General features: G+C 38.7%; 1 protein-coding gene across 6 annotated transcripts in view; it reads left to right on the forward strand.

Moving 5' to 3' along the window:
• The first annotated feature begins 668 nt into the window (after positions 1–668).
• PPFIA1 (PTPRF interacting protein alpha 1) overlaps positions 669–25,714 on the forward strand; it is a 55,631-nt gene continuing 30,585 nt past the window's right edge. For 2 of the 6 annotated variants that reach the window (XM_042895027.1, XM_042894814.1), the window contains exons 1-8: positions 669–1,593; positions 2,724–2,987; positions 21,418–21,519; positions 22,156–22,320; positions 23,182–23,256; positions 23,655–23,756; positions 24,000–24,221; positions 24,873–25,019. In XM_042895027.1, coding sequence (XP_042750961.1) covers positions 2,724–2,987; positions 21,418–21,519; positions 22,156–22,320; positions 23,182–23,256; positions 23,655–23,756; positions 24,000–24,221; positions 24,873–25,019 — 1,077 coding nt within the window. In that variant the 5' untranslated portion in view covers positions 669–1,593. The remainder of the gene's footprint in view (positions 1,594–2,723; positions 2,988–21,417; positions 21,520–22,155; positions 22,321–23,181; positions 23,257–23,654; positions 23,757–23,999; positions 24,222–24,872; positions 25,020–25,714) is intronic. The other 4 variants (XM_042894676.1, XM_042894955.1, XM_042894747.1 and 1 more) reach the window with 2 other exon arrangements.

A 25,714-nucleotide genomic window follows, 5' to 3' on the forward strand; every position in this document is an offset into this window, starting at 1 on the left:
TGCCAGCAGACTGCTGCAAAGCAGCGGGCAGACCCGCCCGGCAGGGCCGTGCCGCGACACGCCGGGCCCCTGAGGGAACGCCGCTCCGGCCGTCGCTGCAATGACGGGGCCACTCGGGGCGCTGGCAGCGACTCCGGTCCTCCCCGTTGTTCCGCGAGCACGCCTCCCGTCCCAGGGCGCTGCCGCCAAGACGGAGCAGCCCTCCTTTCGGGCGGGTAGCCGTGGGCGGCGGGAGCGTCGCTTGTAGGGGTAGGGAAGGGCGCGCGGGGAAACAGGACTCGAACTCCGGGACCCGGGTGAGAAGGGCTAGAAGCCGAGCCCGACCCGACCCGCTGCAGCGAGGCCAAAGCCGGGGGCGGAGAGGAAGGCGGGCCGCGCGCCGACCTGTCGCGGTGCATTGTGGGCCCCGCATTGATTTATGCACGAGCCGCAGAGGGCGCCGGGAGACGCGGGTGGCGGCGGCGCGGAGGCGGCGGCGGCGGCGCTCGGGGCTGGCGCGGCGCGGAGCTGCGGGCCGGCCGGCAGTGATCCGGGCTCTGAGAGCGCAGGACCTTCACCGCTCCTCCGGACCGCGCCGCGGGTCGTGGAGGCACCCTGCCCGGCCTCGGCCGGCCGCTTATCGGCCGCCACGGACGTGGAGGCGGCGGTGGCGGGCGGAGCCGGGCCCGGCTCGGAGGGACCGCTCGGTAGGGCCCGGAGAGGGGGGCTCGTTCGGATCTCACGGCACCGGAGCCTCCGCGGGCAGGCTCGGGGTTGAGGACCTTTAGCGGGGAGAGAGGCGCGGCCCGGCGCGGGGCAGAAGGCTCCGTCTGTTCGCCCGGCATCTTTGTTTGGCCGGCTGCTGCTGGGGAGAGGAGCGGCGAGGCCCGCACAGTCGCATTCCCCCGTTCCTTCTTGGGGCCCGAGCCGGCCGGGAGCTGCCTCAGAGTTCGGCTTCGCGTCGGGTGGAAGGCTGAGGGCTGAAGAAGGCTTTGCAGTGACGGGTCTCCCTTCCCCGCGTCTTCCGACCCGATATCGGCTCCTCGCTGCTGGGATTATAAATGTTTGGACGGAGACCCAGGAAACTGAAAGGTGAGCCTCCTGTTGGAATTCGCAGAAGAGAAAAGGAAGGAGGCTTTTCCAAATCCCTCGCGATAAAACTCGAGCCGTTTTCCCATGCTGACCGTATTCTGTTTAATAATGCGATTGTGACCTGAGTGGGATTTCCGAGCCATGAACTGTTGAAGCTTTTGCACCAGAGCGTTGGACTACGTTGTTTTTCTCTCTGCACATGATTCCTCCATCCCAGCTGTTGCAGGACCTATGGGCCAACAATAGACTGGAGGTTAATTCTCACATTCTTCTGTGCTGGGGACTTGGCTAGTTAGTTGGAGTTGCTGCTGCTTTTTATTGGAGCTGCTCTTTATTGGGCAGTTTTATTTGTTTTCACATACACGGGGTGTTTCAGCTAAGCAGATGTTGGACTGAAGCTGAATGGATGCTTTGCAATCCACAAGATTTTGGAGGATAAGAAAAAACTACTAAAAACAGAAGAACCGGTACTGCTGGAAACCTGGAGCCCGTTTTCCAAGCCTTTTTATTTTATTGAGCAAGGTAAATGATGTAGTGGTGTTGAAAGTATAGGGCTTGCGGTAATCATACACCAAGATGTTGCAGAGCACTTAAGGGTATTCAGAACCTTTCAGCAGACTCCGAGGTATAACCTCGTTAAAAGCCTCTGAATAAGTTTAGTTTTTCATTAAAATGAATGTGGAGCTTAATGCTGAGAACAACTGATAACTGAGCGAACCATTTTGTGTTACAGATCTCTGATGTTGAAAGAGGCTGTCTAAAGAACTTCAGAAGTCTTAAGTGGTTCAGTGAAAGAGTGCAATTAATCGTTTGTAAATATTTGTATGTTTTTCCAAGTTTTTAAAACACTTGCTATCATAGCCATTCGTGATCTGTTAGGTCTCCTAAAAGTCCTTTCAGTTTGACTGTAGTAAAGTACTTACATTTGCCTAATTAATTGTATTCATAGTCTGCCTTGAATTATTTTCAATTACCTTTACCTTTATGTTCGTTTACCTTTTTTAAAGGTAAACCTCGTTTACCTTTATTCGCAATGACAGCTGCTACTACTCTGTAATCCATTTTTCTTTTTATCTTTTTTTATGTTATTATCTCCTGAATTTGGACTATGTGGATTTACCTCTAGTTTAAATGCATCACATTAGCAGTGGGTTTCTGCAAGACAGCAGCATAAGTTCAGAGTACTATTTTAGATATTATCTTTATATGTTTGAAGACTTGGAAGAAGCATATAATGATTCTCAAAATATGCAGTGTAATCAGTAACTGGTTTACGTATATAATTTTTGGTGGCTTGTTGCATGCCTTATCTTTGTTTTTTAAAGATCTCAGTGGCAGTTTGCTCTTAACAAAAATATAAGTCCATTAAAATGAGATCATAGCTTAAAAAGCAGCTGTAAAAATCTGGTTTTGCAAGATGTCACAGGATTCTCATTATGGAGTGATGACTTGATTAAATTGATTGTGTACCTTTTCACCCACAATCTTAATGAAATAGTGGCAAACACTAAGGTGTTGGCAACTGTTACTGATGCTATCATTGAGAGACCTAAGCTGATATTATGGATAGTATCCAAAGTCCCTTTGCTTATCCTGTTTAGATTTGTTTGACTTAAATGTACTGTCTTTGTTTTGTCTTGTTTTGCTTCAAGATGATGTGTGAGGTGATGCCAACCATCAGTGAGGCAGAGATTCCCTCTGGGGGAAATGGAGGCCATGGTTCAGGTTCCCCATTACAGTCAGATGCTGATTCCCATTTTGAACAGTTAATGGTATCCATGTTGGAAGAAAGGGATCGCCTTCTGGAAACACTAAGAGAAACTCAGGAGACGCTAGCATTGACCCAGGGCAAGCTGCATGAAGTTGGTCATGAAAGAGATTCCTTGCAGAGACAGCTCAATACTGCACTTCCACAGGTATGGACGTTTTGAAAGGAAGCTGTTTTCTGATAACTTATCTTTGTTGTTTTTATTGTTGTCTTGTATATTCAATTTACTGAACAGCTTACTGTAGGGAAAGATCAATCCAACCTAATACTTTCCTGAAGTATTTGTTGGTGCTTGTTCACTTTGAGAAAGACAGAAAAGCAAGGCGGGTAGAGAACATCAGCCCCTTCCCTCTAGCATGCTTTCCCTGTTTCTGGCATTTCTTTGGCTCAGGAGTATGAGGTTGTTTCTGCATTGCTTTGTTTAATAGAACCTGGTGGACTTTTTTCTGTCACCATTGTATTAATGTTTCTTACTGCCTAATTCATCTGTGTGCCTAAGAAATATGTATAGACCATTTGGGGGAATGAAACAGGCTGTTCTGATACTGTTACAGACTTGAATTAAAATTGACTTCTGGAGGATGCAATCTGCCCACATATAGGCTGTAGTACTTAACATATTGTATAGAGCAGTAGTGTGCAGTTAAGAGAGTTCATAGATGTCTACAGATCTTCTCTGTTCTTAGTTACTCCATTCCAGTCTTAATAAATAAAATCAAAACCAACTGAACTTTGAACATGCTGGAAAGCATTTGATTGTAGGCAAAGCAGAGACCACTTTCAGTTGTCAGTTAACTATTGACAGCCTTGTACTTTCTAGCCTGCTTGGTTGTTGTCCTGAGTTTGTCAGTTTGTCATGGTGATGTTGGGCTTGCATGTCTTATTACAAGAAAACATGTAAATTATTACAAGTATTTCTATGTTCCTAAATACTGCGGTTACTGTTCATACTGTTTAAAGCAGTGGTTTCAAACTCTCCTATTTCCACTGTATGACTGTTGATACGTTAAATAATACTGGAAATTACTCGGGAACAGAAACTAAGAAGTAATAAATGTGAATGTAGTTGGATTACAGTGTTATGATGGAAATCAGAAAGGAGAATTTTCCAACCTTTGCTGCTCCCTGTGTTAAATCATGTGCTGCAGGCAAAAATCATTCTTTGTTTTTCTGTTGCTTTTTATTGTAATAATTGTGGCTTCTCTTTAGCTGCTCTTCCAGGTGCATTAACAGGTGCCATTAACCAATTGTATGATCTGTAAACTGTTACACTTGAATTTGTGGCTGAGCAGAATCACCAAAGCTCTCTAAGCTGCATTATGTCTTACCTTTTTCATTCCCATTTTCCTTCTTAAATCTTGTGAGCTACCAGTGTGTAAAGATTTTTTTTCTAAACCTCTATGAAAGATTCAGGCAGCTCAACAGTTCCCAGTTTCATGTGTGTCACACTTGTGTGTTTTCACATGAGATCAGTGGGGAAGCAAGTCTTGTGGTTCAATTGCAGCATTATATAAATACAATGCAAGAATGGATTTTTGTAGATTTTCTTTTGGAAAATAACGTTGTCGTGTTGTGAAACTGTACTGCTCCTGTCTTGAGTCATGCTTAAGCTCAGATGGTAGTGGAAAGTGAGAATTGGTGCTGCTTTCAAAAGTTGCATTCACAAAATAACTCATTCTTGCTGCGAATCAGAAGAGTCTTCTGTGTTTGACAAACCCTTGTTGTTAGTATGGCAATTAATTGGTTACTTCGGATTAGTAAATTTCTGACAAAATTCTAATTTAAATTCTGTTAAGTGTTCAGTAGAAAAACTTTCTGCTGGCTACGGTATTTGGAACTAGTCAAACTTTTTTGTTAATTATTTCAAGCTGAACATTCTTTTGAACTGCTGTCTCAAACAACCCATTGTTCAACTGTGGATTTCAAGTAGGGGTAGAAGCAGGATAACTTTACTGACAGATGCATTACATTTTTTTTTCAGGGAAAAAAAAAAGGGCTACTTGGCGGTGCTATTTTTTTCTTTTAAGTATTTTTAATCAGAGTAGATGTTTTCAGTTAAGTAGAAAGATGTGAGGATCAGTTTGAGTGGTTGTGCAAACATCAGTATGATGGTGTGAATCACCGAGTCAACATCTAACAAATGTATTATTTCTCCCCTGGCCTAGTGTGTACGTGCAGCTAGTCTTTGTAGTTGATTCTGGGGCACGTTATCCTCAGGAGTGTTGAATTGACTTGTTTGTAGGCGTACTTTGTCGTTTATGTTTTTAGCTGAATCGACCAGTTAGACCATTCTGATGAATGATGGAAACTTCTTGTGTATAAGGGGTAGGATGGCAGATTGCTTCTACACCAGAACTTTTCTGGTGTTCGTATGAAGGCACTCTATTGACGTTGCTGCTCTGAATTCCGTGCGTTCATTGAGTTTCTGTAGTATAGTAAAGGAGCCTGTATCTCTGTGTAAGTAGCTACAAAATGGCAAGTACTTGTGTACTTGCACATCTTTGTAAGTTATAAAAATAATTACAGTTCATTCTGCTGCAGTGATTTTTCCCTTCTCTAAAACGTTGGAGAAAGAGACTCTTCTAATGAGCTTGTTGTATGATGGGCAACTAGTAATGTAAGGGCATCTGTTGCAGTTCTCATAAAATCAGAGCAGCTATTTAGAGTAGGAAGACTTTTGTTGTGGTTCTCTAGTTCACAAAGAGAAGAGCATTCGTTATAGGTGTGCTTTGTTACGTTCACTTCTAAAATTGACAAGCCTTTCTTGTATGAACAGTTTAAAGCAAAATTTGTCAGCATTGCCTTGATAAAGTAACTGGTTTCTGTTTAATTTAGCAATGTTTTTTTTCCTGGGCATTATCTCTTACCTTGGTTAAAATTTACTCTGACCTTGGAATATGAATTGGATGAAATCAAATTGCCAGGCAAGAATTCAAAACCATTTTTGTTCTTCCTTGTGTTCTTCACAGAAATAATGAAAATGCACTTTTTACTCTGAGAAGTTAAATAACTTGTCTTTTCAGTGTAAACGCATTCAGTTATGATATAATTATGGTCAGATGAATAGCTGACTCTGTTATTTCCTTGCCCTTTTTGTATTTCCAGTGTGTTTTCTACATATTTTAAGATAAGCATGCTTAAAACTTATAAATTAATCTGAGAAATGCATAGGACTGTGGTGCGTTTCAAACTAATGTTTTGAACGTAAGGTTGATGAGTTCCAGGTGCCTGCCAGTTGTGGTGTTGAGAAGTGACAGACTGGGCTTCAGTTTGTTGGTAGAATTCTATGTGGATGTTTCTGTGAATGCCAGCATCGGACTTGTTTTGGATAGAGAAGACTGCCATTTAATTTATGGACTCATAGCTAGCACAGGTAAATGTACAGTGGATGAATTCACAGCAGGTCTTATCAGGATAATTATATATGTTGCAGAACTTTGAGCGCTAATGAACAAATGCTGTGCTGTTGTGATAAAGCAGTACTCTTACTGAGATCCACCTTCATCTTACAGTGGTTGCTTTTTAGTCTGAAATGTATCATAACACGAGCTGTGCAAAGCAGCTAGTAAATCAAAGGTACTTCTTGTGTTTGTCATGTGGTTCTGTTCTGCATTCAGAAATTCTCTATGTAAGGGGGCATAGATTAGGGACAGATGTGAATTTTCTGTTGGAGGCTCTGTGCGTGTGTGTGTGTGTGTGTGTATGAAAGTAAGAATGCTTACTGTAACATGGAATTAAATACGGAAAAAGCTGCCTGCAGTTTTGGTTTGGCTTCAGCTTTACTAGGATGCCTGCCTTATCTTAATTTAAAGCAAATCCCCACTAGGTCATCTTTAGTTGCGTTCTATTTAATAGTAAATGTTTTATCACTGCTACATGCTTCTATTAAAAAAAAAAAAAAGTAAATCTATTTATACTTATGCTCAGTTAAGTTCAGATCTGTCTCTATATAATGATTTTTCTTAGTCTGAGAAATAGATTGTCTTGCATGCAAAAAATATCTAAACTTTTAGTCTGAAGTCTGCCCTGGTGTTGTTTAGTAATGGTGAATTTATGGATTTAGCTGTCGTTTTATTAATGGTGGTATTTGGATTTCCTCCAGGTGAGTTTTAAATAATACAGGATGTCATAGATGGAGAACTGAGGTCTTGAATTGTGCATAGATATGAAGAACATGGCTGCGGAAAGTACATTAATTGAAGGGTTTGCCAAACTTTGCAGTAGCTGAAATTTCCTGAGCGTTTTAAGTGCAGCTTCATTTACGGTATTCACAACTACTCAGCCTTGAGGTGACGTAGCGTGTTGTTATTTCAGCAAGATGCAATTCTGGCTTCTGAGTAAAAGCCATTAGTCTCAGCAGTCTACTCAGGATTGATAGAGATCTAAAAGGTTTCACTTGTGCAGCTGTGTGTCACACAGGCATAGCCTCCATTTCTCACCCAGCACTGTGACAGCAGAGATGAATGTGAGTCTTTCAGTTGCTTTTTCAGACAAGTGTAATTTTATTCCTGTTTATGTTCAGCTGCTGAGTTTTGCTTGGCAGTTACTGTTAGTAAACGACTGGATCGTCTTCATCCATGTAGCTTAAGTCAGATGGAGGTATGGGTTAATGTTTAGAATTCTTCACTGACTATAACAATAAATCTCAGCTTCCCTAATGTTTTTTCATTACAAGGCACAGAAAGAGACAGCTTGTGTCCAAAAGGCATATGTTCAGGACCAGACCCCTAGCGTTTGTTCTGGCTTCTCAGTTTTTCATTTAAATGTATTTGTGCAAGTTCACTGAAACTATGCTCTTATGATGTTCTATCAATCCCTTTAAAATTAATAGTCGAAAGCTACTGTTTTTCTTTTCTTTGGTTGATCAGCAGAAGGATGTACTGGTGACTAAATAAAAATGCTTTTTGTTTGTTTTTTATTGGTGATTTATGGATGTAGCTCTGAAAGATGAGGCAGTGATTATTTTTCTCACTCTTCAGTCAGTGTGCACATATCTGAAAATGGGTTTATTAACTTATGATGTGCTGTCATCAAACTTGCAGGCTGACCAACAGACCACGTATAAGCTTGAGTGAGAAGAGCTGTAACCAAAGCAAGCAGTTCATAAAACATGTAGTGTATTTAGGACAAGGTAAACTTTGCATATATATGTTCACTTATGCTAATTTTCATGTAGCCACCTGTACAACAAGTAGTGTTTGCTTTGGTATTCTGTAAATAGAGAATTTTTCATCTGCCAGCCCTCCTGCTTTTTCTCTGCTTTTTAAGTGTATACCTCAAAACTTCCTCTAAGATGATTGTTCCAAGACTTGGGGGTTAGTGTGGCTACTTATTTCCAGTTTCTCTCTAGAGGTATTAAAAAAGAAAAAGAAGCCCTTGGCTTTCTTTTAAGATAATAACAAATTTTTTTTGTTGTTTTTTCTTTTGTTTTTTTACTCTTAGGAGTTCTTAGTGATTAAAACCACAGAGCAATCTATGTTAAGTTTCTCCATTCTGATACATATTTGGGAGATGTGAATGTTACGTTTATTGACGCTGTAGGATTTGAAGTTAAGATTATAGCTTTGTTTGTATGCTTGCATTTTAAGTTAATGGCCTTGTGGAAACTTGACGTCAGGTGCTTATAGAGTAATCATCAAAAGACTGCAGATAATAAACACTCCACATCTGATTTTTACTCAGTTATGCTTGGTAAGTATTCACTGTGCATGATGCGATAACACCAGATTAAAAATCAGAAAATATCTTCCAGAACATAGCATAAGAACTGAGGTCAGTATGTAGATCACATATAGTTAAGTGTTCTCAGAGAACTTAAATCTTTGGAGAGAACTTACTAGCTGTCCATCAGTAATGTTGTAATTCTCAGCTTAGCCCTTCATCCAAGAACTCAGTTAATATACATCTCTCTTCCTCTTAATTTTGCACTTGTGTTTTCTTCCTTTAGAGGTGTATGTCAGGTGTCTTTATGTAGGCTGTTTTAGCAGTTAAGATGGTTTGCATCTTCAGGTGTGTGAGACTAAATGACACTATTAGCATTAGAAAGTGTTTCTAATAATTTCTTGTATGTGTGAATCTCAATCCACAATTAGTTAGAGGAGAAATATTTAGATTCTGTGTTTTGGGTAATCTGAGTGTTCATAGCTTTCTAAGTGCTTTTTTTTCCCCTCAGTTTGTCTATGTAGTCTCCAGATGCGAGTGAGGAAATGTGTTGAGATGCTTGCCAGGAAAAATGTTCTTGCATTCTCCAGGCTGAGAAAAGAATTATTTTTTTGCTATTGAGTGGAGTTTTTCCCTTATTAGACATTTTTTTTTTTTTTCACAGAAATGCATGCAAACTGTTGGGAGATTCAGACGTACAAGAAATTATTAGAAATGTTTTCTAATACGTGACAACACCTAGTATCGTTTAGTCTCACACATCTGAAGATGCAAACCATCTAACTGCTAAATCTGTTGCTACATTTTGTAAGTTCCGGATAATTTTAATAGTGAGAGGAGTATGTATCTGTAGGTCATTCCAGGAGCTTGTTCTTCTGTTCATTTATTCAGAACTGGAGGGGAGACTGATTACAATAATCCTTAAAAGTTCTGCTCTGGTTGATTTTGATGTTATTTTCCTTCAGATCCTCCATAAACTAATGTGACCAGTCTTTTGCCCCTGACCTCTGTCTGTTTTGGACTTTATCTTGGGTTTCATTGTAAGCTCTACTGCAAGTTGGCTCCTTCTGGCTGTTGTACCAAGGCTCTGGGGTCTGTTCTTAAAGTGGCTAAAGCTGTAATGTTTTCAAGAAGAGAAGCTTTATGACTTAATCTTCTCTTCTGCTATTCTACAGTGGCTAGCCTTGAACTATGCTCGTGTTTATGCTCGTGTCTGCTCAGGAAATGGTTTTTGAGGGTGGTAGTGAAAATTTTAACTGGAATATAATTTTGGTTGTGTTTGAAATACACTGGGACTTTCTTGGGAGCAAACGAATAAGAACAGTCAAGATATCTTTTCCTGTAGTTCTTCTGTTTTATGGATGTTTAGAAATAGTATTTGGCTTTAGAATGTCTGCAGAGTGCTTCAAGGTGCCGTGATGAAAAGGTCCTTATGCTCCCGGTATTAGGCATTGTCACATATCTTCGGGACAGATTTTAAACAAATGCCATGTGGCAAAAAGCTTGAAAATTTCAATAGAACGTCTCTCTGTCTAGTTTTGTTAAGAAGAAACAGGGGAAAAAATCCTCTTGGAAAAAAGCCCGAAGTGTTTTCCATTTTCCGCAGCCTTTAATTCTTTTCTGTAGCAGAGCAACTGTTGGGTGTGCTCGTGCTGTGCCATACCTTACCCTCTGTTGCTAGCGTGTGGTATGTGAACATCTCCAGGGATGGCGCATCCACAATCTCTCTGGGCAGCCTGTTCTGTACCTCAGATTTACTGACCAGCATGCAGTATAAGGATCTAATTGTACAAGCTTAGATTGCTGATGAATTTTCACAGTTTAAAACCAAGACAAAATTTTTCAGGAGGTGCAGTCGAAACAAAGAATTTTTTGTGTCAGTTTGTACAGACTTTATCTGGCTTCGTGGCTGAAAGGTGTAACTACAAATGTAGCTGAGTCCTTGCACTAGTGAAGTTTAATCATTGTCTTCTCAATGCTGACAACTTCCTGTAATGAGAAATAGTATTTATTTTGACTGACTTGAAAAGGAATTCAGGCTACCCAAATCCTCTGTGTAAACAGTAAAACTTTCTTTAATGTGCAGAGGGTTCATTCAGTAAAGAGGATTGTAAATTCCTGTTATTTTAATGGTACTGGTTATCTCAGTAAACAGAACCAATTTGATTTGTCTGGCTTTTAAAACCTACGTATGGATTTAAAGTGGGATCCTATAATAAGCCACTGGGAAGGGGGAGAAAGATCTGAAAGTGGAGTTGCTTGTTTGTTTTATTGAGTGCTGAACACAAACTGCTTAATTTAAAAAAAAAAAAAAAAAAAGTCCAACTGCAAATGTTAAGCTGTTTTCAGAAACAAAATTGAGCAGAAAAGGAATTCTGCAGTGTTCTTTTGGAAGAACATCTGACTCAATCAATGGTGAGGGTTAAATTGTGGGTTTGACTTGTGGATTCTCAAATGCCCGTCACAAAAGTCATGTAGCCGTATCTGCTGTTGCCAAGTGTCATAGTTTAAGCTCATTTTCTCTGCCCTTCTACCCATAAATGGGATATCTAATACTTGAAGTGTGGTATTTTTTTACATCTGAATTCTGCTACATCTGTGCTATTCACTGTAGTTCGTGAATGAATAAGATTTGTGGATTTACTGTTCTCAAGGGGAACCTGCATTCTTACTAATTTATTATCCTTTAAGGCTCTATTATGTCATATTAAAAGTCCTGACTGACATCTCACACTTCAGTCTCTTGCTTCTACTAGGCTTTAAGACATGGGCTACCTCTTGCATCGTAAGTTGGAAGCACATTAATAGAGTTTTAATGTAATTCAGAGGTCATTTAAAGACTTAATTTGGATTCTTTTGTGTGAACAGTTACCTCTGGCATTAGGAATTTTTCAGATAATCTAAACTGTGTGGATATAGAGAATGAATCTTCACCTTAGAGACCCTGGTTGGAAGACCAGAGCGTGCATGAAGGGCAGTCTTTGAGACCTCATATATATAGGTAAATGTGGTTGGGGGTCTTCATGTGTGTCTGCATGTTTTAGGGGAACATTTAAATTTAGTATCTCTCTCCAGGGCTGTATTTGCTGAATTAGTTTTGGGTGAATGACTAAAGTTTGGCTTAGATAATTTCAAGGATGCCTTGGGATACTGCTGTGAGTGTTTTTGTAGAGTAATATGTTTTTTGTGCACTTTGGTACAGTTGTTGGGGATAAGGCTCTGAAGATCAGTAGCATTCTTCGTTAGCTTTGTGTCGAAGAACATGGGGCAGGTGCATCCAGTTCTTTCAGAACATGCTGCTAGAGTTTTTGGAATGTCATTAGAGGGTGTGGTTCAACAATGCTGTTGTCTTAAATCTGAGCCTTTGTTTCAAGAAATAGGGGATTAGGTCTTGTAAAATGGGAATTAAAAAGCTTTTTAGGGTTTTAGCTTTCAGTGCCGTTCAGCAAAGAAACTGCCCTTTCCTCTGGCTGTAGATTTATGTTGATAAATTAAATTGGTGCAACTGATTCCTTGTAACTGTAGTCTCCAGAGACTGCGTAACACTTTCTGTATGCTGTGTAATGGTTATAAAGAATTGTCCTGGGAGGTAGTAGAGGAGAAATGGGCCAAGCTTGTATTATCGCTCGAAAGAGTACAAGGCCTCATGGTTTCCTGGCTGCATCATCTTTCCCTCATTTGTAACCCATTGTGGAACAGGAGCTTATTCCTCTTTGAAGGCCAGGCTCCTCACCAATCCATGTTTTGCTGCAGTATCTGTTGCTGGTCACAGCATGTTAAGATGCCTCTTTTCTCCTTTTTTTTGTTCCTTGCTGTTGAGTGTTGTTCAATATCCTTGAATGTGTTCTGTGAGGTAGCATGTTTTTTGGGTTCAGGTGGTTGTTATGACATTTGATGGAACTGTTTGTTTTGAATGTCTTTGTGCAGTCAAAACAAGCAAGCAACAAAGCATTAAGGTAAGCGTAAAACAAATGTTGACAATCTGTTACTGGGTTAAGCTTTTGTTTTTAAATATTAGACATGTCTGCTTTGAGACGTGAGATTATACTCTTTGAACAGGTTTTAGAATAGTTTTTGTTCATAAAAGGGAACTTTTTAATGGAATGATCTAATTGCATTCATTCCCAATGTTGCAGATTTGAGTATTTAGCTTCAGCTAGTAAATTCACTTAGCTTGTAAACTGAGTGACTGAATACAAAGAAGTAGAAAAACAAAATGTAAAGGGCCTGCCAGTTGAGCTGAATTATGTGCTGAAGGCATCTGTCTGTCTTCGTGGAGTATTACTTGCTTAAACAAGTTTGAAACTATAAAACTGAACTTTCATCAGTTGGCAAAAGAAAAGTTCATTTGTGTGTGTATATAAATATATATCGGAGCATTGAAGGGAAATTCATGTTGATGCTTGTTTAATGAGAGTGGCTCGGCCAGCCTTATTCAGATATTCCCAAGCACTCCCTTCTAACACAGTGTGAAAAACACACTCTACAACTACTGGCCAGAGCTAAACCTGGCAACTAGAGCCAAGATTAATGGCTGGAATAAGGCAGGGCAGAGCCTCAGCTGCTGCTTACAGTTTTTGCAAGCAGAGAGATCCCATCTCTGAAATAATCATGCATGAAGAATCTTATTCTGGGCCTATTTCTGGGGAAAAAAGTGTATTATTATTTCTGTGAAGATTAAAATGCTGAAATTCAGGATTAAGGATTAAATGATATTTAATTCTTAACTCAAAGGAATTTAGTATATAATGTCAGCTGAGCAAGAATTGTGGTGTTCCTTGTGAGTGCAGCACGCTTGGAGTTGGTATCTTTTTCTTGCCTAAGGAAACTGACAGCTCAGCGTTGTTTACAACAAACTTGTTACGGCTTCAGTAGGAGTCAGTCTCCATAATGGAGGGTCCCACTAACAGTGTTGAACTTCTGTTAAATTTTCTCGGATACTTTGCGGTGATTGTACAGTTTTGAGGAGTGTTGTGCATTGTGAAATCATCTGCAGCATCCCAGGAGATCTTGACCAACTTCTTTGTGGAGAGGAAAAGCTTAAATGAAATCTCTTATATGTCATATTAAATATGAAGACTGGTTTTGCCCTGTATCTTGTCGAACTGGTAAAGCAAGATTCTTCCTCTTAATTAAGTACAACTTGTATTCTCCATTTGCCATGGTGGATATGGGTGTGGGTAAGTTTTTTACTGACATGGACTCCAAAAATGGAGATGCCTAAAGCTACAACTAAGAAGTTGTCCTACTACTCACTGTATTAGTTACTAATGAAAATAGACTAAACCAGAGGTGCAGGAATGTGATCATTCACACTGCAAGGCCCTTCAAATTCACTAATTCAGACTGTAACTGAGAGGCGTATTTGTTCCAGATATCTCCCAAATATTTTTCAAAGTGTTTTTGTAAACTATTATAATTTTGGAATATGAGTATTGATGCTTGCACAGTATTGGAAAGGACTACTGTAGCACTGACCAGCCTGTACAAAGTAGGCAAACACACCCTGAGCTTAAAAGCCTGCTCCTTCATGATGACTGAAGCTTTCCTGATGAATATTCACCTGCTCTTGTACATTTACTGCGAGGGCAGTGAGGCCCTGGCTCAGATGCCCAGAGCAGCTGTGGATGCCCCATTTCTGAAGGGCCTCATGGCCAGGTTGGATGAGGCCCTGAGCAGCCCCATCTGATGGGTGGCAGTCCTGCCCATGGCAGGGGATTGGAACTGGATGGGCCATAGACTCACTACCTTTGTGTGTGAATAGATATTAAGTTTTTGAGGACAGCTTCTGTATACTCTATGCTTGCTGCATGTTGGCTGTTTACTTCTGAACTTCTTTACTCTGAAGATTTACAATGTAGTTTCAGTAGCAGCGTTTTGCAACTACTTTGCAAGGCAAGAGAACTTACAACTTGAGTTTGTAATTAGCCTTCAGTTTTTTTTCTTGTTAATTCTTAGTGAATGCTGCTGAGTCCTAAGTGACAGAATTCCCCCCACGAGTATTGAGTATTTGGAAAAAGCCTTTGGGGATGGGGTGGAATTGTTTTGGTATAGTTGTTTGCTGATTCAGTATGGAATCTTAGATACACATCTATAGTTGTAAAAGTAGTTTAAAAATCTCTGTTAAAAAGGTTGAGTTGAAAGTAGGTGTTCCCTGCTCTGAGTTAACTGAAAGTAGACTCTGTGATCCACCACACTTTGAACACATATACTTTGGCCACAGATGCTGCCAGTGATTTGTTAAAGTCGATGAAGAGATGAAAGAGTAGTTTGAAGAAAACATAGATTCTTAATGTGTCAGTGATATCAAGGCTGGTTGTCGTACAGGAAGGATCGTAGCAAACTGCAAAATTAGACCTAAGCTAAACACTGTTATGTTCTTCTTGCTGAATTTTGCAGACTTAAGGGGGTGCATTTAGCACTGAAGAAAATAGAATGCTGCCAGGGCTTAGTTCTACTTTGCACTGTAAAATGATGTGTATAATCAGTGATTGTTGGCTTTCCAGTGATGCACCAAGATATGTTTTTGAACTGGGCTTTGCTTTAGCCTTATATGCATAACAGTGATGGTTTGCATGATTTAGAGAAAATTAAACTTGATAGCATAGATGGTAATAATTTTGCATATTTAAATGGCTTCTGTTGGCTGCATTTAATGAGTTGAGTGTAGGTGGTTCCTGTTTGCCTGCCTTCAACCTGCAGTTTGTGTGCTTGAGCTTACAGGCTCTCTTTCAAAAGAGCGTGTGTGAACTTTGGGTATTAATTAGTGTGGTGAAAGGAGAACCTCTGATGTTTCAAGAGGTCAAAGATTCTGCCATGTTTGGGTTTCAGTACTTCTATGCTTCCGTGCCCCAATAGGAAATGTCTGTCAGAAATATTATTAAGGGAAAGAGGAGCCTTAGAAGAGAACATGGAACTGATGTGTTTCCTTCCCCCCTTTTTTTTTTTTTCTGTTAATTCTGCATTTCTGTTGCAAAACTACCAAATATTGTTCATCCTCATTTATGTTTCCTTGTACTTCAATATGCAGCACTTCCTGAAAGTTCTTAGCAATTAAATCCAGATTTAGTGCTTTGTAGTTAAGGCTCAGTGAACGCTGCATGTAAAGGAGAGCAGGTCAGTCAAGACAGTAACTGGAAACCTGTTTATTGCTGTAGAGATTTGGCTTTGCACTGAACTTTTCTGTTTTGCTCTTGGGCATCTGTTTGCTACCTACTGACTGTGAGTTAGAGTTCTTTTGCACATTGCTTTCTGTCAAACGCTAGAGCTTCCAGCTCTGAAGTGGACTGGAAGCAGTGTGTTTCATTCCAGAGCAGTAAAATTATACAACTGTAAACATTTTAAAACATAATTAGATGTTTAGAGTGGAGCATCATTAATGACAAAGCCCAGAAAGGTCAATCCAAGAAGTGAAGTTCAAGAATATTCTACTGAAAGAGAACTGGAATGATAAAAGATGCTAAACTTTAATATGTATTAAGTTTATTAATAACTACTCATTAGCTGGGTGCAGTGCTTGTTTTAGTGTTTTCAGGTAGTGGCACAGTTTTTGGTAGAGAGGGGAAGAATGGCTTTTGATTCAATGAAAATGTAGACTGATCAAAATTACACTAAACATTTTAAACTATCTCAGTGTCAGTGGTTGGAATGTGAGAAAGTTGCTACAATTAAAGAAACCTTCACCTATGTTTCTAAGGCAGTTTGAGTGTGAAAGACATTTTAATTCAGACTCAAGAGTCTGACATAACCATATCTATGTTCAGTGCTTACTGAAAAGTAATTTCATTAGGTGAAAATCAAAAAACAATTTATTTTTTTTTTTTTTTAAACACTCTAGATTAATTTTTGTTTTACCCATTCTGGCATGCCATAGATATTGGAAAGGTTGAAAGTAATCTGATTTATTGGGCTGGATAGACAAAGCACTGCTTACATTGATTATTGTTTCTCCTGGATTTCTGCGTTTTCTTGGAAGGCAGGATTTAATGATCAAAACATGCAAGTGCTTTTGAGTTGTAGCTCTGCTCTTGAATTATTTAATAATCCTGACAGCTGAAAAAGCTAACTGATGTGAGTCAGTAGCTACAAAACTTGCTTGCTGTTACTTGACCCCTCCAGATTCTGTTAAACAGTTAAGTTTTATTGAATGTGTGCTTTTAAAACCTGGTATGTTGGGATATTGACTACTGCTGCTACCTACAACCCTTGGGTTTAAAATGAGCTGACTATTAAATATCCTGTTAAGTGTAGATATTTAGGTTTGCTTTGATTGTTTTATTTATGATGCTTCTCATTTCTGCTCTCATTCACACACTATTTAGAATAAGCATGGATTACATGTAATATGAGTAACACCATGGAAACTTGTCTCATATTTACCTTGGTTTCTCATCCCTGATGGCCTGTTTTTTTTTTTTTTTTTTTCCTCTGTTGTACTTATTATATTCTCAGCATATTGGATAATTGTGTGGGTTGCTTGATGTGCAGATTACAGAACAGAATGTTAACAGTAGAACAGAATGCTACTTAAGGATTAAACAGGTAAATGTTGCTCACGTAGTTGGGGTGGAGATGTTCCTAAAGATGCAACTTCATCCTTGTATTGCCAGGAGATAGTTTTTAATATATAATATTTTCTTGATAAGCTAAAAGTTTTTCTTCTTACCCTTAAAATAAGTTTTCTAGTCATACCTTTAATCTTGAATTCTTATTTGCTTAAGAGAGGCACTTGTATTTTGTGCAAAAATGTCTTTTGTTTGAGCAAATCCCAAGCAACCCTACTGTTCTCTGCAGTTACCGTAGAAAGAGTGTCCCTGCTATGTAGCTTCTGTTGTCAGATTGACAGGGATTACCTGTTTCTTTAAATCTTAGTGTCATCTTTCCTATCATGTAGCATTTAATGGGTTGCAGTTTACTGTCCATGGAACCTGTAAAGTATACTCGTAATAAACGTGAAGAAAATCTGTTACCTGAAAGCTGTTATGTTCCTGGACCACCATCGTCTTTTAAGTAGCCAAGTATCAGATCAGACATCACAATTCTACAGGCTTGACATCTAGATCAGCTGGTGCTACTTCAGTTCTTATACAGTAGAGTTGCTCAGGTTGGAAAAGACCTTAAAGATCATCAAGTCCAGCCATGACCTCACCAAACTGCCCTAACAACCCTCGCTAAATCATGACCCCGAGCGTCATATCCATACAGTTTTTAAACACATCCAGGGATGGTGACTCAACCACCTCCCTGGGCAGCCTGTTCCAGTGCTTCACAACCCTTTCTGTAAAGCAGTTTTTCCTGATATCCAACCTAAACTTACCCTGGCGCGACTTAAGGCCATTTCCCCTTGTCCTGAGAAATGAGGGAAATGCACAAGAATACGATGCAGCAGGGGCTTTTGCTGCCTCTCAGCTAAGTGCGCTGGAAGGTGGACAGCATCACACACAGAGATGCTGCTGTCACCAGAGAATGAATTGCTGGAGTGAAAACCTTTGAACAGAAACACCCAAATAGAAAAAGAATGCTTTGCATCACCCCCAAAAGCTGTGGCTTTGGAAGGATGGTCACTCAGGCACTGTGTTTGTCCTTATGTTCTTTAGGCATGGGTCATGCCTGCCCAAATGATGTTTGCTGGTGTATTTTCTGTGCTGTGGCTCAGATGTGCTCCCACCAGGCCAGGGCTGAGACATGAGATTCTCCACTGCTTTTACTTACAAACACAGCAGGAGTCTTAGAAAAAAGTTCCAGATATCGCTCCACACGTCTGTCTTGCTGGCAGCTTTTCCTTTTCACCTTGTGCCCAGAATACAGACACTTCTTCCTGAAGAAATGCCATTGTTTTAAAAACCTGTGGAGGATATGTGGACAAAACCCAGAAAATGAATTACTGAACAACAACAAAGTTACTTCCACTGAATTTAGTTTTTTGCTGAGTTTTCTTTTCTGACAGTGTCATATTTGGTTCGGAAAGTTACTTTCTTGAGTAAGCATTTCAGTTTACTACATGGTTTTTTTGCCAGTGCATTCTAAACAACAGAGGATATTTATTTGGTATATTTGGCACACTGTTTCTTGTAGTAAATGCTCTGTTGCGCTTATTTTGAGTCCCCACTCCTGTCAGTTTTTAGAATAGACTGTTTATTGTTTTGATTGCAACTGGAAAGCAGAGCAGAACTTCAATTCTGAAACTTTCAAGTTTGTCTTTACGTACAAAGTAATACAGTATTTGGACAAGTAAAAAAGCTTCTTATGAATTGTCTTGTTTCCTGTGTTTGTTTCTGTACACTGATTTAATGCTGGAGAAGATGAGACAACTCAGAATGTGTTTTTAGGTAATGAAGTTGTGAATAGTTTCCTTTTGAACTGCTTGAGGAAATCGCAAACTGTCTGCCGTTGAAGAGAGTGATCTAAACTAGAAAGAACATGTCTTTTGGCAGCATCAACTGAAACTGAGGACACTTGAGTGTTCTTTCTGAAGCTGCTTATGGGACTCAAAGCAAATACATTTTGCAAAAACAAACAGCAATGAATGTATTACGCAATGCTAGAAATACGTGTCAGTCTGTTTCTGGAGCAGCAGTATAAATTCTCATGTGCATTGTTATTCTTGGGTCACCTGACAGTGCGATGGTTCACGTCAGAATTATGATATATTTGTGCTACAGTTTATATTTGCACAGGAGAATGCAATGGAACAGAACTGTCTGTAATTATTATTTAAAGGGTAAACCAGCTTCCTTTTGAAATATACACTGTTTTTCTGTAGACAGAGCTCATCAGCAGTTGTTTTCAGTAACATTTTTATTAATGCCATACAGTGTTACTAAGTTGAGGACAGATGGCAAAACAGTGTCTGATAGTCCTTACTGCTTTCTTTGTTCTGTTCTCTAGACTTGAGATAGTCGGGAGGAATATAGAGCTCACCGTGTCAGCCTGAAGTCCTTACTTAGTGTTCATGCTTCTGGATTTTGATGTTGGCACTTGAAGGGAGATTTTTTTTCTTTTTTTTTTTTTTTGAAAAAGGGGAAAAAACAACCCATAAAATGTTTGTGTCAAGCTCCTTTGGAAATATGTTGAGTCTTAGTACTTGTAGTAGTTCAGTACTACCTGAAAACAGTCAATTGCATAATATACAAAAATAACAAGATGGACCTGTGAAGAGCTACACCTTCAGAATCTCGGCTGGGTTTACCTGTGCTTGTATCTGGAGCAAAAGAAATGCATGCTGTCATTTGCCTGGGAGTCGTAGAAAGTCCCATGGGGTTACTGGGGGCGCAGTACAAATTCCAACAGGAAGAAGAATTCTGTAGGCAGAGCTTAAAGCAGAGTAAATTTTTCCTCCAGCTCCTGTAATGCTTGGGGAGGAGTTTCCCTTTTTTGGTTTACTTTGCACTCAAGAATCTTTTATGTTTTGTTTTGCATGTTTAAAGCTGTCATTAGCTACGAATTTACTGACCTGGATGCCCTAGTATGTGTGTTTTCAGCATTTTTTTTTTTTCTTGAAAATCCTAAGTCGTTTTTTTTTTTTAAGGATGGTGAAAATTACTTTAGAGGTATAAAGGTGAAATAGTCACGATTCACTCACAAATTTTGACTGGAATATGCATGATAAATTTTTATTTAGGAGGAGTTGTTATGATGAAGGATTCTGCATCTGCGGTGGTGCTGTCTTTTGGTCACAGCAACTTCTTAATGCCTACTGTGTTAGTAATCCTAAAGGAGTTCACTCTAGGCAATATATCATGCTACTGAATTTCTTCTCTTTTGTTGTATGTGTTTTAGATTAAAGCTTTGTAAATTTTTTGCTTAATTAATTTAATACATATTTTTAGACTTCTTGTTTTAGCTTCAAGTTAGATTTTGTGGGTGCACTAGTAGTTGTACTAGTTGATGTGTCCTTTTGTTTTAAGCATGGCTTTTTGTCACTTTGAATTTTACTATGAAACAGCACCATCTTAAGCCTCTACTTGATAGGCAGCTGCTGTCAATTGAGCAATGTATCTTGCAGAGTTTAGAAAAATTGGAGAAAAAGCTTTTATGCACAGTGTGTTTACGTGGTATATTCTTAGCCTTACCTCCCTTGTCTTAGCAGTGCAGCTGTACTTATGTGCTAACAGACGTGTTTGGTCTTTCTCTTTCATAGAAAGTAGAGAATTAGTGAAGACTAATCAATTTATTGGCATTTCATTGTCTTTTCTTGTAGGGGTACTTCAGTAATGTCCACCAGTCATTGAGGTGACTGATGTGCATTTATTTTCTCATTAGTGCCTAAGTGGCACTGATAACAAAAATGATCTTTCAACCCTGTTTTCTACAATGCTGTCCTCTAAAGTATGACCTTGTTTATGTTTAGACTTACTACTAATAATTGTTTTCAATGTGATTCAAGTTACACTTGACATTTGACCAAACTGAGTTGGAAGGGAAGATAATTCTCAGCATTTGCACAATGACAGTCTTGTGTGGTTGTATTTTACATTGTATCCAGAGTGTGTTCTTTGAGTTGATCCAGTGCCTGTTATATTTCTTGTGACACTGTTGCTAGAGAATGGAGTAGTTTAGGATGTAGTAGCTATTTCAGTTGCTCAATGGAATACCTTTGTATCAGAAACGCCAAGCCTTAGAAACAATATATAAGTGCAATAGAAACAGGTTTTTCTCTTTGCTTACCAGGGTTACCATGACTCAGATAACTGGAAAGACAGAAGCAAGTTTTCAAACTACTGTTCCAGAGTCTTTTATTGTTACTTTATAACTGTTTTAAGCATTGAAACTTAAGCCTGCTTATCGTGACTGTACAATTGTATTGGTTTTAGACATCTGAAATAAATTCTTTAAGAAATTACGTCAAGTGTTAGTATGAATCCTCTCTTGCTACATCCCAGTATTTAATGTATCTACGTTTGTCTGGTTTGTTTCAGGAATTTGCAGCGCTTACGAAAGAGCTAAATGTATGCAGGGAACAGCTGCTTGAAAGAGAAGAAGAAATTGCTGAACTGAAAGCAGAAAGAAATAATACTAGGGTTAGTTCCTTTTTTTTTTGTCCAAGGTCACTGTTTTTGAAGCATCCAACTACGTGGAGGAAAAACACTGAATATTGAATTTGAAAAGCTAAATGCTTTTTTACCTTGCTATTTGCACATAAGTCATCCTGCAGATGTGAATGTGTGTTAAGAAGGGCTGGAAGCTTATGTATGGCTCCAGATATTGCCGTGCAGAATCAGGAAAAGGCATTTAAGATCACAGTACTGTCTGTCATTCAGCTCTCTTCTAGTTACAGTTTTGAAAATGTGCAGTACTCCAGATAAGACTAGAGTGGGCAAGCTGTAGTAGTCTTTGCCATCAGATTACACAGCTACACAGCAGAACAGTTAAGAGTATTTTGTTTGTGTGTCCTTCTGACACTGTTCTTCAGATTGGTGGAAGAACTGGAAAGGCTCAGTTAAGTAGAAACCTGATTTTAAAACCATGTAGAGTATAGGGAATTCATTAGCTCTGATATCACTTCTAGTATGGGTGAAAGGAATGAAATGTTAATATGTGTCCTTGGACTTGAAATAATATTTGTTTGAAATTTAGAAGTCAGAATTTGGTGTTTTAGGAGGCGCAGTTCTCTGTAACTGCAGAATGGGAATAAGCATTGCTGCTTTTTGTTTTAGCTATTACTGGAACATTTGGAGTGTCTTGTCTCCAGGCATGAGCGATCTCTCAGAATGACTGTTGTGAAGAGACAAGCTCAATCTCCAGCAGGAGTTTCTAGTGAAGTAGAAGTTCTCAAAGCACTAAAATCTTTATTTGAACACCACAAAGCCCTTGATGAAAAGGTAATAACTATGCTGGTTAATGTTTTAAAAATCCTATCTCTTCTTAGTGTGAACCATACAGTTGTATATACTTAAGTTGTTATATTAAAATGGTGGCTGTGCTAAAACTGCGTTAGTAACCACACTCCCAAGAAAAGGTGTTGTACTGCAGCAAGGTGCTGTAGTTTATTCCAGCATTCTGTCATTCTGTGCTAATGTTGCATCCGAACATGCTTGGTTTATGTATTTGTTGGAGGAACACGTATGTTTACTTACCTGTATAATATGAGGATTTAGCCTTTTAATTGTGTAATACAACAAGTGGGCTAGAGAGAACAAGAGGAAAGAAATCTGCTTATGCTGTGCTATTAAATAAAGCTGATTTAAAGGAGCTCCACCCTTCAGCTGTACCTGATGTTAGCAGCAGGCAATGCTAATGGTGGAACTTGCTGTGAATTTTGCTGCCAACTCTTAGTTTATTGAACAGCTTCTGTGAACTTGTATACAAAGTCTTGCAGGTTATTTTCAGGAGATGTATATTCCTTCTTCCTTGTAGCGAATAAGCAAAAACATGCATGCTGTGTGCCTTACAAAAGGGTGGGTAAATTCTGGATATGTTTAATTCTTGCCTATACGTACAGGTCATGCTGAGATGTAATTTGATAATGACAAAAAGAAAAAGCTAAATTTTGAGGCATTCATTGTTTATCTAGTTATTTTTGTATTGTCTGTTGTAATTACTACTGACTTGAAATTAAGCTGATCTCTAAACAGTGAAAATAAAGCATTGTTTATAACCTGAAAGTGTGTGGTAGTGTGGCAGTGTGTGAAGTTGATTTCTTAATTTCAAATAATTTGATAACACTGAAATGACTCTTTCAGGTAAGGGAGAGGTTACGAGTAGCACTTGAAAGATGTAGTTTATTGGAAGAAGAACTAGGTACTACGCATAAAGAGGTAGGTTTCTCTTTAAAGTATTCCTCAGGTGTGGGATGTGAGTGTTTAATCAATACTTGTCATTTATTCAGTTATTAAAGATTTTCTTTCAATTTTGCGATTTAAATTTTTACCAAGTGGAGATAACTGTATTTTTTAATTGCGTAACGTTCTGTGAAAGACCAGAAGAGGAGAGAGGAAAAAATATCAAGCCTGAAAAAAATCAACATAGTTTCTGTGGTTTTAGAACAACTACTGTTGGGGTGCAGTGGCATATTTTTTGAGTGCTTGTGACATATTTTCTTATACATACCTTGCAGTAAGTTTGTTTTGCTCCTTTGCTTTTACAGCTGCTCCTTATATTACTATTGAGATGGAAATTAAACTTGAAACTTACATAAGCTTTTCTTTTCTTTTAGTTAATGATTCTGAAAGAGCAAAATAATCAGAAAAAAATGCTTCCAGATGGGATGCTGGATATAAATCATGAACAAGAAAATACACCAACTACAAATGGGAAGGTAGAGCTATTTGCTTTAAGCTGCCTGATTATTTATTTATTTATTTATTTAAGATTAACCAGAATATATTAATTGTAAACCATAACGAAAGATTTTGAGTGAAGATGTGATCAAAAAGCCTGTTTTGCTTTTTGCAGTCTAATTCATAGTAGAATTATTTCAGGGGTGGGATATTTACTGCTAACTAACAATTCATTTTTCAAATCTCTATATCATATGTAAATACTTCTCTCTCCTTAATAGCGCTCTTCTGATGGTTCTTTGTGCCATGATGAAAATCTTGCTAAAGTGATTGAACTCCAAGACATCATAGATAAGCAAAACAAGGAACAGACACAAATGAAAGAACGCCTTACTGCTTTATCTAGTAGAGTAACAGAGCTAGAAGAAGATCTTGACACAGCTAGAAAAGACTTAATAAAGTCTGAAGAGATGAACACAAAATTGCAGAGAGATGTACGAGAGGTGAGGAATAAACTGTCAAAATTTGGGTAGTCATGAGTGTAATTGCTTTATAATATTTGTCGCTGGTGCTCAGTTAATCCTTGATGCTCTTTGGTCTAAAGATAAGGCATAACTGTTTACAGCATGACGGTCCTTTTATTAAAAAAAAAAAAAAAATTCAATTCCTTAAGAAAATTTGTTTGCTGAACTTGCCTATTATTAAATAGGCACTTCAAGTAAATTTATTAAACTAGAGATCTAGCTTTGTGGACTTGAAGCATGAAAGATACTTATCTTGTCATAGATGCTGACTGTATGCGTGTTCATTTGTTGTTGTTGTTGAAGTTGTATGCGGTTATAGTATCACTGAGTGATGTGGTGGACAGTTCCTGTTACCCATCCATCACTAACCTTCAAATTAATATGACTTACAGTGTAGTCTGGAAGAGGATGTATCCTTATTAAACTGAAAGGGACCTTTAATTAGTTCTCAGGACACTCTGACCATCCATTAAGTAAAGATCAGTGGCTTTAAACAAACCACTAAAAACGAGTTATTGAACTTATTAGCTGAAGTTACAAATTATGCTCAAGTTGTGTGCTCTGTTGTTTGATCAGTAAATAATTATCCCCAGTATTAAAAGACTACATTCTGTCTTGCCTTTTGGATAGACTATGGCCCAGAAGGAGGACATGGAAGAGAGAATTACAACTCTTGAAAAACGCTACCTCGCTGCACAACGTGAAGCTACATCTGTGCATGACCTCAATGATAAACTTGAAAATGAAATAGCCACTAAAGACTCCATGCATCGACAGGTTGTAAATTGCTCAGTACCTTTTGCTTAGCATAGTACTAATGGAAATAATATTTGTACTATTCCAAAGCGCTTCACTTTGCTTTTAGGAAAACAAATATTTGTAGTGCACTGTTGTTGATAATTATTTTTTGGTAGGGAGTGTATTGTACAGAGCTTTATCCTGAAAACGAAGATGAGAGTATACTGGAGAAGAGCTTTTTAAGCATTTCAGTGACTTGATCATGCCAGAGGAGGGATTTTGTCCTTTATTTAGCCAGTCACTTTCTAACTGGAGGAAGCCAGGCAACGCTTAGTTACTGTTTGTAATTTTTTTATAAGTTTTGTACACATTTATATTTTAAAATAAATTTTCTGGTAACATGCATAGTGTTATTTTAAAGACAAATGAATTTATCCTTAGTATAACTCACTTTTAGCAGAGCTTTGTCGTTGAAAGTTTACAATATTTTCTATATAATTCCCATACCATTACTATATTTGTTCAGTGATAGAATTGCTTTTGGAATCCTCAAAAATATTTGCAATAAAAAAAAAAAAAATAAGGCTTTCATATGTTGAAAGGGAAGATGCCACCTCTTTGTTCATGAGACCAGTTTTGGATAGCTTGTTGTCCTTAGTTCTAGTAAAGTCAGTAAACTGTATCTTTACCTTTGTGTTTGATCAAAATTGATTCCCATTTTAACACTAAAAATT

The sequence above is a fragment of the Lagopus leucura genome, unplaced genomic scaffold (genome assembly GCF_019238085.1).
Source record: "Lagopus leucura isolate 7727_CA_CO unplaced genomic scaffold, USGS_WTPT01 Super-Scaffold_1, whole genome shotgun sequence".
Lineage (NCBI taxonomy): Eukaryota > Metazoa > Chordata > Aves > Galliformes > Phasianidae > Lagopus > Lagopus leucura.